This window comes from Mytilus trossulus, chromosome 10 (genome assembly GCF_036588685.1).
Source record: "Mytilus trossulus isolate FHL-02 chromosome 10, PNRI_Mtr1.1.1.hap1, whole genome shotgun sequence".
Taxonomy (NCBI): Eukaryota; Metazoa; Mollusca; class Bivalvia; order Mytilida; family Mytilidae; genus Mytilus; species Mytilus trossulus.
The window spans coordinates 19,215,597-19,228,510 of record NC_086382.1 but is presented as its reverse complement, the minus strand read 5'-3'; the positions used below and the strand labels follow the sequence as shown (position 1 = coordinate 19,228,510).

The window sequence follows — 12,914 nt, the reverse complement described above, 5'->3', positions numbered from 1 at the left end:
ATAAAGTTATATGAAATTGAGGGCATCATCTGAGTCCATTGACATATTCCCTATTTATTTTTGTTATTGCTCTTGTACCTTGGATAGATAAACTTGTTGATAAATTATGTGCCACAAGAGATATTGTAACACATTTCTTTAGATTTGTTCTCTTATTCTTAGGGAAAAGCAGAATACAAAAGAACTCTTCATTGGACAACACAAGATGAAATGAAGGAAGATATCAAATTTACGTAAGTCTCCTCTATCTTAATAAACCTTTTTTTTCTAAAATGTATTCATCATTTAGTGTACTCTTTGAAAGAGAAACTGTTGTTTACTTTTTTATTTCATCTGTGATTCATTTGTTATTTGTACCTGAAATGTTAATGATAAAAGTTGTTCATATCCTTATACCCAATGTTTATCACTTTAGCATGTTAATGATAAAAGTTATTCATATCCTTATACCCAATGTTTATCACTTTAGCATGTTAATGATAAAAGTTATGCATATCCTTATACCCAATGTTTATCACTTTAACATGTTTAGATCAGTTTTAGAATTGAGGACAATAATATGTTGAAGTCATTGGGTCATCTTAAAGTTATTATTTTTACCCCCGACATAGAATAGATATCATTTGTTCATTTTACCATGTTTTATCATGCATGACACCTTCAAAATTCTGAGACCATTTATTTTTGGTTGGTAGTGTACACAATCATGCAACAAACGTTTGAATAAAACCAATTATAAGAAAATCGTGAAAAATAATGCCATACAATTGTAGAAAAAAAGCTTAATACTAAAAAGATATTCATAAAATAAGTTTGGTGTACAATATTTGTTTTATTTACAGGGCATCTGTGTGGTATAATTCTACAACTTATTGGTCTGACATCAACACTGTATTCCAGGTAATACTTAGGATAAAATAAAGTCGGGGAAACTTTCAAATTCAAAGTGCTTGACAGGCATGCATATACAAATATATACAAGTAGAAAATGAAAATGCCAAATTAAGAAAAATGGTATAACAAAATAAAAGCAGACCTGCCCATTTGTAAGTTGTTGCGTTGAGTCTGGTCAATCAAGATTTAAACCAAAACATGCACACTACATTTGAACAAATATTACATGATTTTTAACGAACTTTTCCTATATTCTTAGTTGATATACATTTACTGGACTTAAATTTATGAGCTTAAACATCAGGATGGTGTCTTATGTCTGTTTTGTGAATAAATCAAACAGAATATAGCTACAATCTGCCATCAACTCCAAATACTAGTTCTCAAAAAGCAACTTAAACTTGTCCAATGGGTCACTTGATATACTGTAAATTCACAAATTATTGCGAGGTTTTTATTATTGCGAAAAATGCGACAGAGTTGTAAACGCAATAATTTAAACTCTCATTTTGAAATACTTTATATGAATTAAACAGGATTTTTCTCAAAATAGTAAAAAATAAAATTGCACTTAAGTCTAGAATTACAAAATCGCGATAATAAATGCACGCAATAATTTCTGAATTTACAGTAGCCCAATAAATAGTAGTGTAAAGATGTGTAGGATTGCCTTAAATGCTTTATGGAGATCATATTTTATTTATCTCTATTTATCTTTTATAGTCTCAAGCTGTACTTCCACCCAATCCTTCATGTGGAAAAACAATTCGATGTTTATCCAACTGTTCAGCAGATGATTGTGACTACATTGTCGGCTGGTTACAACAAGACAATGAAACAGTAACCATCAAAATACAAACCAAGGTCACACCAGGAACAATTAGCAATTCATATGCAGCACTTGGTCTGTCAACAAATCAGTCAATGGTGAGAAGATTGTTCTTGAGTATTTATATTGTTTCAACATTTTATTTTATAACTTGCTATTTTTAATGTAGAGTAAAACTTTAACTGAATGGAACATAAGTATCAGTACTAATTTGGTTAATGATAATGTTAGACAATGTATATGTTGTGTACAAAATATCATTGAATTACACACATATATAAATCACTCATAGCTAAGAGGGTGATAGAGCAGATTCCCCATGAGAAAGCACTGTTAACTGAGATTAAACCAAGGTTCACAATTAATGCCTTTTCAAGGGTGACAATCTGCTCTGTTACCCTATCTAAATATGTTATTTGATTTATGTTGCTAAAAGTTCTGTTATTACTGTCTTTCAAATTTCAAAGTAACAAACTATGATGTCTTGTACATACCATGCCAATCATCTGTATTTTTTAAAGCACACACTTCAGCGTCTCCATGAAGGGTAATAGAGTAGTTGTCATGGAATAGAATAAATTATCTCCCTTGTATTAACCAATCAATATCTGGCATTTTGACAAGAAGTATGGCAATTTTATGAAATATCTCTAGTAGGGTACTTAACACATAAGTTTGATATATTCCATACATTGTTAATCACCAGCTTCAGGATTCTTATCATCTTTATAACACTTTCAGCGTTGTAGAGATGTAAATTTAAAATATATAATTGTGTGTATGGTTTTTTTTTAATGATTACATATAAAAAAGAAGATGTGGTATGATTGCCCACTTAACTCATTGAGACTCTATTTGCTTTCATTTTCAGCCTGTATCCAGTATAATAATGTGCTTTTGTTTTCAGCCTGGGTCCAGTATAATAATGTGCTTGAATACAAATGGGAAGATGTCAGCTGAATTAGGATACACAAACGGTCATAAATACTCAAAAATAAGTGATGTATGAGCTTTTTCAGTAATGTTTTACTTTTTGAGAGGAAAAATTGCCAATGTTTATTTTAAAATGCCCCAGTTGACAATAGCTATATCTCTATTTGTCTGTCTGTCCATCCTGCAGCACTTCTATTTTGTAAGATGATTTACAATGACCTCAACAGATTTAAATAAAAGTTGTATGAAAAGTTATACTTTATTAATCTTCTATACCATCATTATATGCCTATTTACGGGACGTATTATGGTATACCATTGACCGTCCATCCATCGTCAACATGTTCGACATTAACTCAATAAAACCTTTATCCAATATGCATGAAACTTTGGTGAATTATTTATATTGAGCTTGTTTTTGTTTTTTTTTTATAAATTTTGAATTTCTTGTCTCTGAGTTTTTTTGTTTTTATTAAAAAAAAGGGATGATTTTGAACAATAACTCAAAAACAATTTCAGCAATTAGCAAAAATCTTTTGTGATTTGTTTATTTCTATTGACATGCGTTTGCTTTTGATTTTTATGAATTGTAGACGATAAGTTTTCGATTTATGGGATTTTTTTCTGTACTAAAAGATTGTTTTTCCAGTTTTTTTATGAAACTTTGGTAAAATATCTATTGTTGTAATCTCCCCTGATTTTTATAGATTTAATACTTTACGTTTCTGACAATGCAGTTTCTGTTTTGTTGTTGTTCAAAGTTTACTTTATGGAAAGGTTCTGTAGCAATCATTAAAGTTTCCTTATCTGGTTCAACATGATTTATAAGAATAAAAGAATTATAGGAAGGAATACAATGTAGACAAAAAATGAGATAGTGTCATAAATATAAGTAACAATTGATCATAGACGTAACCATACTTAACATGTAATATCTTATCTGGACAATAGTTTTATCAGGTCCCTAGCAATGAAGTACATTATTTCAGGCTTTCTTTCAATATTGGATGCAAAATAATAACATTTAAAGCAGGGTTCTCACTTAGGTGAGTCCATGAGTCTTGGACTCATCAAAATCTGTCTGGACTCATCATTTCCAAAACTGGTGAGTCCACAGATGCATCAAGATTGAAATATTTTGTATAAACTGAACACAGTTAGCACAAATATCATCATTTTATAGCTTTAGTTTAAAAGAAATCTGAATTTAATGTTATTTCATTGCTGTGGTAGGCCATGGAGACTTAAATACTACATTATTATATTGCAATAAATTATCTTCTTTTTGCTGTTGGACTCACCATGGCCAAATATGACGAGTCCCTGGAAAAAATCCTTAGCGAGAACCCTGTTAAAGGCAGAACTAAACTGATACTTTTTGCAAATATTACAAAATAATCATCCTTATGTCCACTTCATTTGAATTTGGGGATAGTTGACTCTTTGGCAATCATGCCATATCTTCTTATATCTATCTATATGCTACACTTGTAGACAAAAGGAATGCTTCAGTATGTGTCTGGAGAAACAAATGGAGATATCTTTCAGTGTGAAATAAAGAGAAACATTGTATCCACAGATGACATGATATTTGATCTCAGGAAAAATTGGTACCTACTGTTTGCTCATGGAAATGTCAGTAATGGTATGTATAACTCTGCTGTAGATGTTTACATGGTGGTCTGCACAGTTAATAAATGTAAAGATTATTCAGTAACTCACGTCGGGTATTAAAAAAAGGTTTTCCACTGTGTTTGTATAACAGTAACATAATACTGAAAACCAAATTATTTAGTTTTGGCAAATTTTATGTGTAGAAAGAAAATGTAAATATAAATTTTCATGAATATTTATAATCTGGATCCTCCCTTGAATGAATTAATGCATCATGAACATAACCCCAAAATCAGCTAGAATGTGCTCAATGTTAGATAAAACCCCCAAATCAGCTAGAATGTGCTCAATGTTAAATAAAAACCCCAAATCAGCTAGAATGTGCTCAATGTTAGATAAAACCCCCAAATCAGCTAGAATGTGCTCAATGTTAGATAAAACCCCCAAATCAGCTAGAATGTGCTCAATGTTAGATAAAACCCCAAAATCAGCTAGAATGTGCTCAATGTTAAATAAAACCCCATTATTATTTAATGAATATTATTGAAACAAGCACTAACTCCTGTATATATAAATAGCATTCCTAATGTTATGGAGGATTGGATAAGATACCAATATTTTAAACTATCAATTGTACAGATTTCAATAGATATGAAGAAAAAAAATAACAAGATGCATGTTGGTAAAAGATTCCAGTGTGAACACAACATTTACAGCCTATATTCATTTCCAGAAGATTCTAATCCTGTTATATAGTTACATTTGTATGTACATCCTTGGCATGGTTTGGTGTCTGAAAACTTTCATGTTAAGGTCAAGGTAAATGGACTATGTGGCAGATTTTGCTACAACCTTGGCTTATTGAACTACAACTGAAAATCAAAAAATATATTGCATTTATCTCTTTTATTATCTGAGATCTTGCAGATTGATTTCTTTTAATATGGGTGAATATTTGAATAGAAAGCACAAAAAATCAGCAAAAAAACCTTCTAAAATTTGTCCTAAGGTGATACATAACACTACAGGGAGATAACTCTGTAAAATCAGTGAAACATTTTAATTACATTTTATTGATAACAAAATATAAAGCTTCTTAATGATGGAAATGAGTGTTTGTCAAACTGCTATAATAATATCCAATTTTATACGAGATTGATTTTTTCGCTTGAGCTGGTACAGCGAAAGTGAGAAAAGCAATCAAGTTGAGATGACCAATGATAATCTGTTTATCTCTATTTTACCTATGAGGACATTGTCAATTTCATGTCAATTTCGTTAGCAACAATACATGGCCTCCTTAGTTTCTAGCGATAATGTTTCCATCTCAAGCGAGAAGCATGATATGAAAATTAACACAAAAAAAGATCAAAAGAAAAATGGACAAAATAGAAATAATAGATAATAATACTGATTAATAAACATAATTTTTTATTTTGTTGAAACTTTAACAAGTTTAATGGAACAATTATATTTCACCAGTTGATTCAAATACTGGAGGCTTCAGTTTAAGGATTTCATTAAACTTGTTGCATGTTTTTAACAATATCAAATTATTCAAGCTACCATTTTTTAATTCTAGGTATTCCAGTTCACCATGATTTTAGAACAGCAAGCAACACTACAGTTGAATTTATTGGACCATTTGAGGTAAATTGTAAAGTTTAATTTATTTTTGAGGTCAGTCTAAGTCTTCAACCATTGGATCAAATTTGTATTTTGATATTAAGTATATGAAATAATAATTAAAACATATGATGCCCAAATGACATCAGTTACTGCTAGAAATATGGACTTCTTGTGAAAAGTCAATTGATAGACATATATCTGTAAACAATGATGTATTTTTCAGGTCAGGGATTTCATTAAACCAGATCCATGGTGTGGTAAAGCCAAGGGCTGCTTTATGAATTGCACAGACACAGAATGTGATTACATCATCAGCTGGACTCATGATTCACAAACTATAACATATGATATACAAACCAAAGTAAAGACGGGTACTTCTTTCAATTCATGGGCTGCCATTGGGTTATCAACAAATCAAGAAATGGTAAGCCTTCATAATTAATATCTGACAAGACTATGGTGTATCTTCTATAGAGTTAAAGTCTTGGATTCAATGAGGTCATATTATTTACTTGCAAGTTTCTTAGCTTGATTTAACAAAATTGAACAATACTGGCTGGTAAAGGCAAATTATTATTTCACCTTCATCAATGATTGAACAACAAAAAAACATGTATGTTTTTTTCAGGACAGAAGTAGTATTATGATGTGTATGTCACTATGTTGTTTGTTTTTCAGGATGGAAGTAGTATTATGATGTGTATGTCACAATGTTGTATGTTTTTCAGGACGGAAGAAGTATTATGATGTGTATGTCACAATGTTGTATGTTTTCAGGACGGAAGTAGTATTATGATGTGTATGTCACTATGTTGTTTGTTTTTCAGGACGGAAGTAGTATTATGATGTGTATGTCACTATGTTGTTTGTTTTTCAGGACGGAAGTAGTATTATGATGTGTATGTCACTATGTTGTTTGTTTTTCAGGACGGAAGTAGTATTATGATGTGTATGTCACTATGTTGTATGTTTTTCAGGACGGAAGTAGTATTATGATGTGTATGTCACTATGTTGTTTGTTTTTTCAGGACGGAAGTAGTATTATGATGTGTATGTCACTATGTTGTATGTTTTTCAGGATGGAAGTAGTATTATGATGTGTATGTCACTATGTTGTATGTTTTTCAGGATGGAAGTAGTATTATGATGTGTATGTCACAATGTTGTATGTTTTCAGGATGGAAGTAGTATTATGATGTGTATGTCACTATGTTGTTTGTTTTTCAGGACGGAAGTAGTATTATGATGTGTATGTCACTATGTTGTATGTTTTTCAGGATGGAAGTAGTATTATGATGTGTATGTTACTATGTTGTTTGTTTTTCAGGACGGAAGTAGTATTATGATGTGTATGTCACTATGTTGTATGTTTTTCAGGACGGAAGTAGTATTATGATGTGTATGTCACAATGTTGTATGTTTTCAGGATGGAAGTAGTATTATGATGTGTATGTCACTATGTTGTTTGTTTTTCAGGACGGAAGTAGTATTATGATGTGTATGTCACTATGTTGTATGTTTTTCAGGATGGAAGTAGTATTATGATGTGTATGTTACTATGTTGTTTGTTTTTCAGGACGGAAGTAGTATTATGATGTGTATGTCACTATGTTGTATGTTTTTCAGGACGGAAGTAGTATTATGATGTGTATGTCACTATGTTGTTTGTTTTTCAGGACGGAAGTAGTATTATGATGTGTATGTCACTATGTTGTTTGTTTTTCAGGACGGAAGTAGTATTATGATGTGTATGTCACTATGTTGTATGTTTTTCAGGACGGAAGTAGTATAATGATGTGTATGTCACTATGTTGTATGTTTTTCAGGACGGAAGTAGTATTATGATGTGTATGTCACTATGTTGTATGTTTTTCAGGACGGAAGTAGTATTATGATGTGTATGTTACTATGTTGTTTGTTTTTCAGGACGGAAGTAGTATTATGATGTGTATGTCACTATGTTGTATGTTTTTCAGGACGGAAGTAGTATTATGATGTGTATGTCACTATGTTGTATGTTTTTCAGGACGGAAGTAGTATTATGATGTGTATGTTACTATGTTGTTTGTTTTTCAGGACGGAAGTAGTATTATGATGTGTTTGTCACTATGTTGTATGTTTTTCAGGATGGAAGTAGTATTATGATGTGTATGTCACAATGTTGTATGTTTTTCAGGACGGAAGTAGTATTATGATGTGTATGTCACTATGTTGTATGTTTTTCAGGACGGAAGTAGTATTATGATGTGTATGTTACTATGTTGTTTGTTTTTCAGGACGGAAGTAGTATTATGATGTGTTTGTCACTATGTTGTATGTTTTTCAGGATGGAAGTTGTATTATGATGTGTATGTCACAATGTTGTATGTTTTTCAGGACAGAAGTAGTATTATGATGTGTATGTCACTATGTTGTATGTTTTTCAGGACGGAAGTAGTATTATGATGTGTATGTTACTATGTTGTTTGTTTTTCAGGACGGAAGTAGTATTATGATGTGTTTGTCACTATGTTGTATGTTTTTCAGGATGGAAGTAGTATTATGATGTGTATGTCACAATGTTGTATGTTTTTCAGGACAGAAGTAGTATTATGATGTGTATGTCACTATGTTGTATGTTTTTCAGGACGGAAGTAGTATTATGATGTGTATGTCACTATGTTGTATGTTTTTCAGGACAGAAGTAGTATTATGATGTGTATGTCACAATGTTGTATGTTTTCAGGATGGAAGTAGTATTATGATGTGTATGTCACTATGTTGTTTGTTTTTCAGGACAGAAGTAGTATTATGATGTGTATGTCACTATGTTGTATGTTTTTCAGGACGGAAGTAGTATTATGATGTGTATGTCAGACTTTGGATTAATGAGAACAGAACTTGGATTTACAGCTGGTCATACCTATTCTAAAATTGATGATGTATGTAATTTAATTTGATTTATTTATATTGGATGACTCAAAATGTTTAGGCAAATTTCTGTCTTGCCTTTTAAAAGATGTCCAGCTATGTTGGATGCATAAACAATTTGATAAAATTTGTGATTAGGTCAGTTATTAGAAGGGAACTATAAATGGTGCATCAATGATATTTGATATGCAGTTGTATTAACCAATATACTTCCGACTCCCTTGGATATTTTTTGGTCTTGTCTCCTCATCCATTTCCTTATTGATTTTGAAACTTTTTCAAAGTTAACATGATATAGCTTGAAATTTAAAAGTTTTGTTTAAGATTAGCAAGTTAAGATAAATTCTTGTGTAGAAATTCCCAAAAGGAAACATACATTACATTATTATAGTAAATGTTTGGCCACTGGCCTTATTTGGTTTCCCTATTTTCTATATAAACTATATGGGAGACAAGTTACTTTTGACTTTTTTCAGTTCCTTTAGTTTTAAACTTCTATTTTGCAAAAAAAAAAATCTTTTAAAATTCCTATAAATTTTCATTATCCTAGCCATCAACTTTTAAGAAGTATAGTTAGTGACCTTTCATGGTGCATCTTTTATACCTGTGAAGATTTGAACTTCTGTGCAGTTGTAGTTTCCTAATGATAAAGATACATAAGCATTTGTAAGAAACTGTTTTTTTTCTTTCTTTTCTTATGAAAAAAGACCTTTTATTTTCTATGTTCTATGTTGTATAGTATGAAAATCAAAATCTATTTCAGCAACAGTTTATTTATCAGTCTAATCTTTTGTTTATATAGGTGAAATATTCTCTAACTTTTCTCAATGGAAGTACTGATGGAAATATTTTCCGATGCAGAATGAAGAGAGACATTCCATCAACTAATGAGAAAATCTTTGATTTAAGGGATAATTGGTATCTTCTTTTTGCCCATGGATCCCTGAGTAAAGGTAAAGAAAAAATTATTCTAATTTCTAAACTTTTTTAATTTCAAACTACATATTCATTTAAAAATCTATAACATTAAGAATAGAAACAGTTACTTACCACTTGAGGCAAAACTTATAATGCATTCTACATTGTTTTTCTTTGACTGGAAATATAATTAGGAATCTCATATAAGCTTCAATATCAAGCTTTAAAACAAAATAATAAAACAAACTTGGAGGAATTGTATTCCAAAAGAAGTGAGAGATTGTGATTTAAAAATGACAGAGATTGTTTTTCCTGCTATGTATGTATTTACAATGAATGATTATCTTTTCAAAACATGTTATCACTATGTTATAAATGTCAAAATATGTTTTATTTAAAGGTTTTCCCCAACATCATGAGTATAAGACTACAACAATGAGACCAATGAACTTTCTTGCACCACTTTCAGGAAACCACTTCACATCTAAACAGTATGTAAGTGCTACATTCTATGTGACATCTAAAGGGTATGTTAGTGCTACATTCTATGTGACATCTAAACGGTATGTAAGTGCTACATTCTATGTGACATCTAAACAGAATGTAAGTGCTACATTCTATGTGACATCTAAACAGTATGTTAATGCTACAATCAATGTGACATCTAAACGGTATGTAAGTGCTACATTCTATGTGACATCTAAACAGTATGTAAGTGCTACATTCTATGTGACATCTAAACAGTATGTAAGTGCTACATTCTATGTGACATCTAAACAGTATGTTAGTGCTACAATCTATGTGACAACTAAACAGTATGTTAGTGCTACAATCTATGTGACATCTAAACGGTATGTAAGTGCTACATTCTATGTGACATCTAAACAGTATGTAAGTGCTACATTCTATGTGACATCTAAACAGTATGTAAGTGCTACATTCTATGTGACATCTAAACGGTATGTAAGTGCTACAATCTATGTGACATCTAAACGGTATGTAAGTGCTACATTCTATGTGACATCTAAACGGTATGTAAGTGCTACATTCTATGTGACATCTAAACAGAATGTAAGTGCTACATTCTATGTGACATCTAAACAGTATGTTAGTGCTACAATCTATGTGACATCTAAACGGTATGTAAGTGCTACATTCTATGTGACATCTAAACAGTATGTAAGTGCTACATTCTATGTGACATCTAAACAGTATGTAAGTGCTACAATCTATGTGAGACATCTAAACAGTATGTTAGTGCTACAATCTATGTGACATCTAAACGGTATGTAAGTGCTACATTCTATGTGACATCTAAACGGTATGTAAGTGCTACATTCTATGTGACATCTAAACAGTATGTAAGTGCTACATTCTATGTGACATCTAAACAGTATGTAAGTGCTACAATCTATGTGACATCTAAACAGTATGTTAGTGCTACAATCTATGTGACATCTAAACAGAATGTAAGTGCTACATTCTATGTGACATCTAAACAGTATGTAAGTGCTACAATCTATGTGACATCTAAACGGTATGTAAGTGCTACATTCTATGTGACATCTAAACAGTATTTAAGTGCTACATTCTATGTGACATCTAAACGGTATGTAAGTGCTACATTCTATGTGACATCTAAACAGTATGTAAGTGCTACAATCTATGTGACATCTAAACAGTATGTTAGTGCTACAATCTATGTGACATCTAAACGGTATGTAAGTGCTACATTCTATGTGACATCCAAACAGTATGTAAGTGCTACATTCTATGTGACATCTAAACAGTATGTAAGTGCTACATTCTATGTGACATCTAAACAGTATGTAAGTGCTACAATCTATGTGACATCTAAACGGTATGTAAGTGCTACATTCTATGTGACATCTAAACGGTATGTTAGTGCTACATTCTATGTGACATCTAAACAGTATGTAAGTGCTACATTCTATGTGACTTCTAAACAGTATGTAAGTGCTACATTCTATGTGACATCTAAACGGTATGTAAGTGCTACATTCTATGTGACATCTAAACGGTATGTTAGTGCTACATTCTATGTGACATCTAAACAGTATGTAAGTGCTACATTCTATGTGACTTCTAAACAGTATGTAAGTGCTACATTCTATGTGACATCTAAACGGTATGTAAGTGCTACATTGTATAAAAATCTAAGTAAAGACTTTAAGAAAGTTTATAATGTATAAAACATCTGTTTCAGTTTAATAGTTCTTGTGTATTTTTATGCCCCACCTACGATAGTACAGAGGCATTATGTTTTCTGGTCTCTGAGTCCGTTTGTTCATAGTACTGTTCGTCCGTTAGCCCCCTTCTAGTTAATGTTTTTGGTCAAGGTAGTTTTTGATAAAGTTGATTCAACTTCAAACTTAGTACACATGTTCCCTATGATATAATCTAACCAATTTTAATGCCAAAAGAGATTTTTGACTCCAATTGCACGGTCTACTGAAATAGAAAATGATAATGCAAGTTTCAGGTTAAAGTTTTTGGTCAAGGTAGTTTTCGATAAAGATCAAATCAACTTGAAACTTATTTCACATGTTTCACATATGAGATTTTTTATTTCTAGAAATGAATCTCATGAAAGTTTTACAGTTTACTGTGAAACATAAGGAATATATATTGTTTGATGTCATGGCATATAGGTTGCATAGAAATGTATATGATAATACTGACATATTTTGTAGAAAAAATAGCCTTAACCTCTAATATAAAGTAATATTTTATTGATTAATCAGTCAACAGATATGATTCCACCAGATCCTGCATGTGGTAAGACAAAGGGTTGTCTAACCAACTGTACAAACACAGATTGTCAATATATTGTCAGCTGGACACGTGATCAAGAAACTGTCACTTTTGAAATGCAGAGTAAAGTAGAACCAGGAACTATAATGAACTCCTATGCTGCTATTGGACTATCATCAAATCAATCAATGGTGTGTATCATACTAAAAGTAACACTGTTTATATATTATTGACTGTTATGGTTATAATTCTTTATATATTTTAGAAAGTGCAAAATAATGTACAAACATTTAAGGGTTAAACAAAAAAATCAATGGACAACTTATTCTTGTGTTTCAAATAGTGCCTGCATGGCTAACCTTCTTTAATTGGGTTAGTTTCCATCATATACATTTCCTATTGACTTATTGAG

At 31.2% G+C, this 12,914-nt stretch overlaps 1 protein-coding gene across 2 annotated transcripts in view; it reads left to right on the top strand.

The window, feature by feature from the left end:
* LOC134687012 (uncharacterized) overlaps positions 1-12,914 on the top strand; it is a 67,982-nt gene that overhangs the window by 20,751 nt on the left and 34,317 nt on the right. For both annotated transcript variants that reach the window (XM_063546922.1, XM_063546923.1), the window contains exons 4-14: positions 163-233; positions 843-900; positions 1,618-1,821; positions 2,631-2,726; positions 4,151-4,301; positions 5,853-5,920; positions 6,123-6,323; positions 8,725-8,820; positions 9,612-9,762; positions 10,128-10,222; positions 12,493-12,693. In XM_063546922.1, coding sequence (XP_063402992.1) covers positions 163-233; positions 843-900; positions 1,618-1,821; positions 2,631-2,726; positions 4,151-4,301; positions 5,853-5,920; positions 6,123-6,323; positions 8,725-8,820; positions 9,612-9,762; positions 10,128-10,222; positions 12,493-12,693 — 1,392 coding nt within the window. The remainder of the gene's footprint in view (positions 1-162; positions 234-842; positions 901-1,617; positions 1,822-2,630; positions 2,727-4,150; positions 4,302-5,852; positions 5,921-6,122; positions 6,324-8,724; positions 8,821-9,611; positions 9,763-10,127; positions 10,223-12,492; positions 12,694-12,914) is intronic.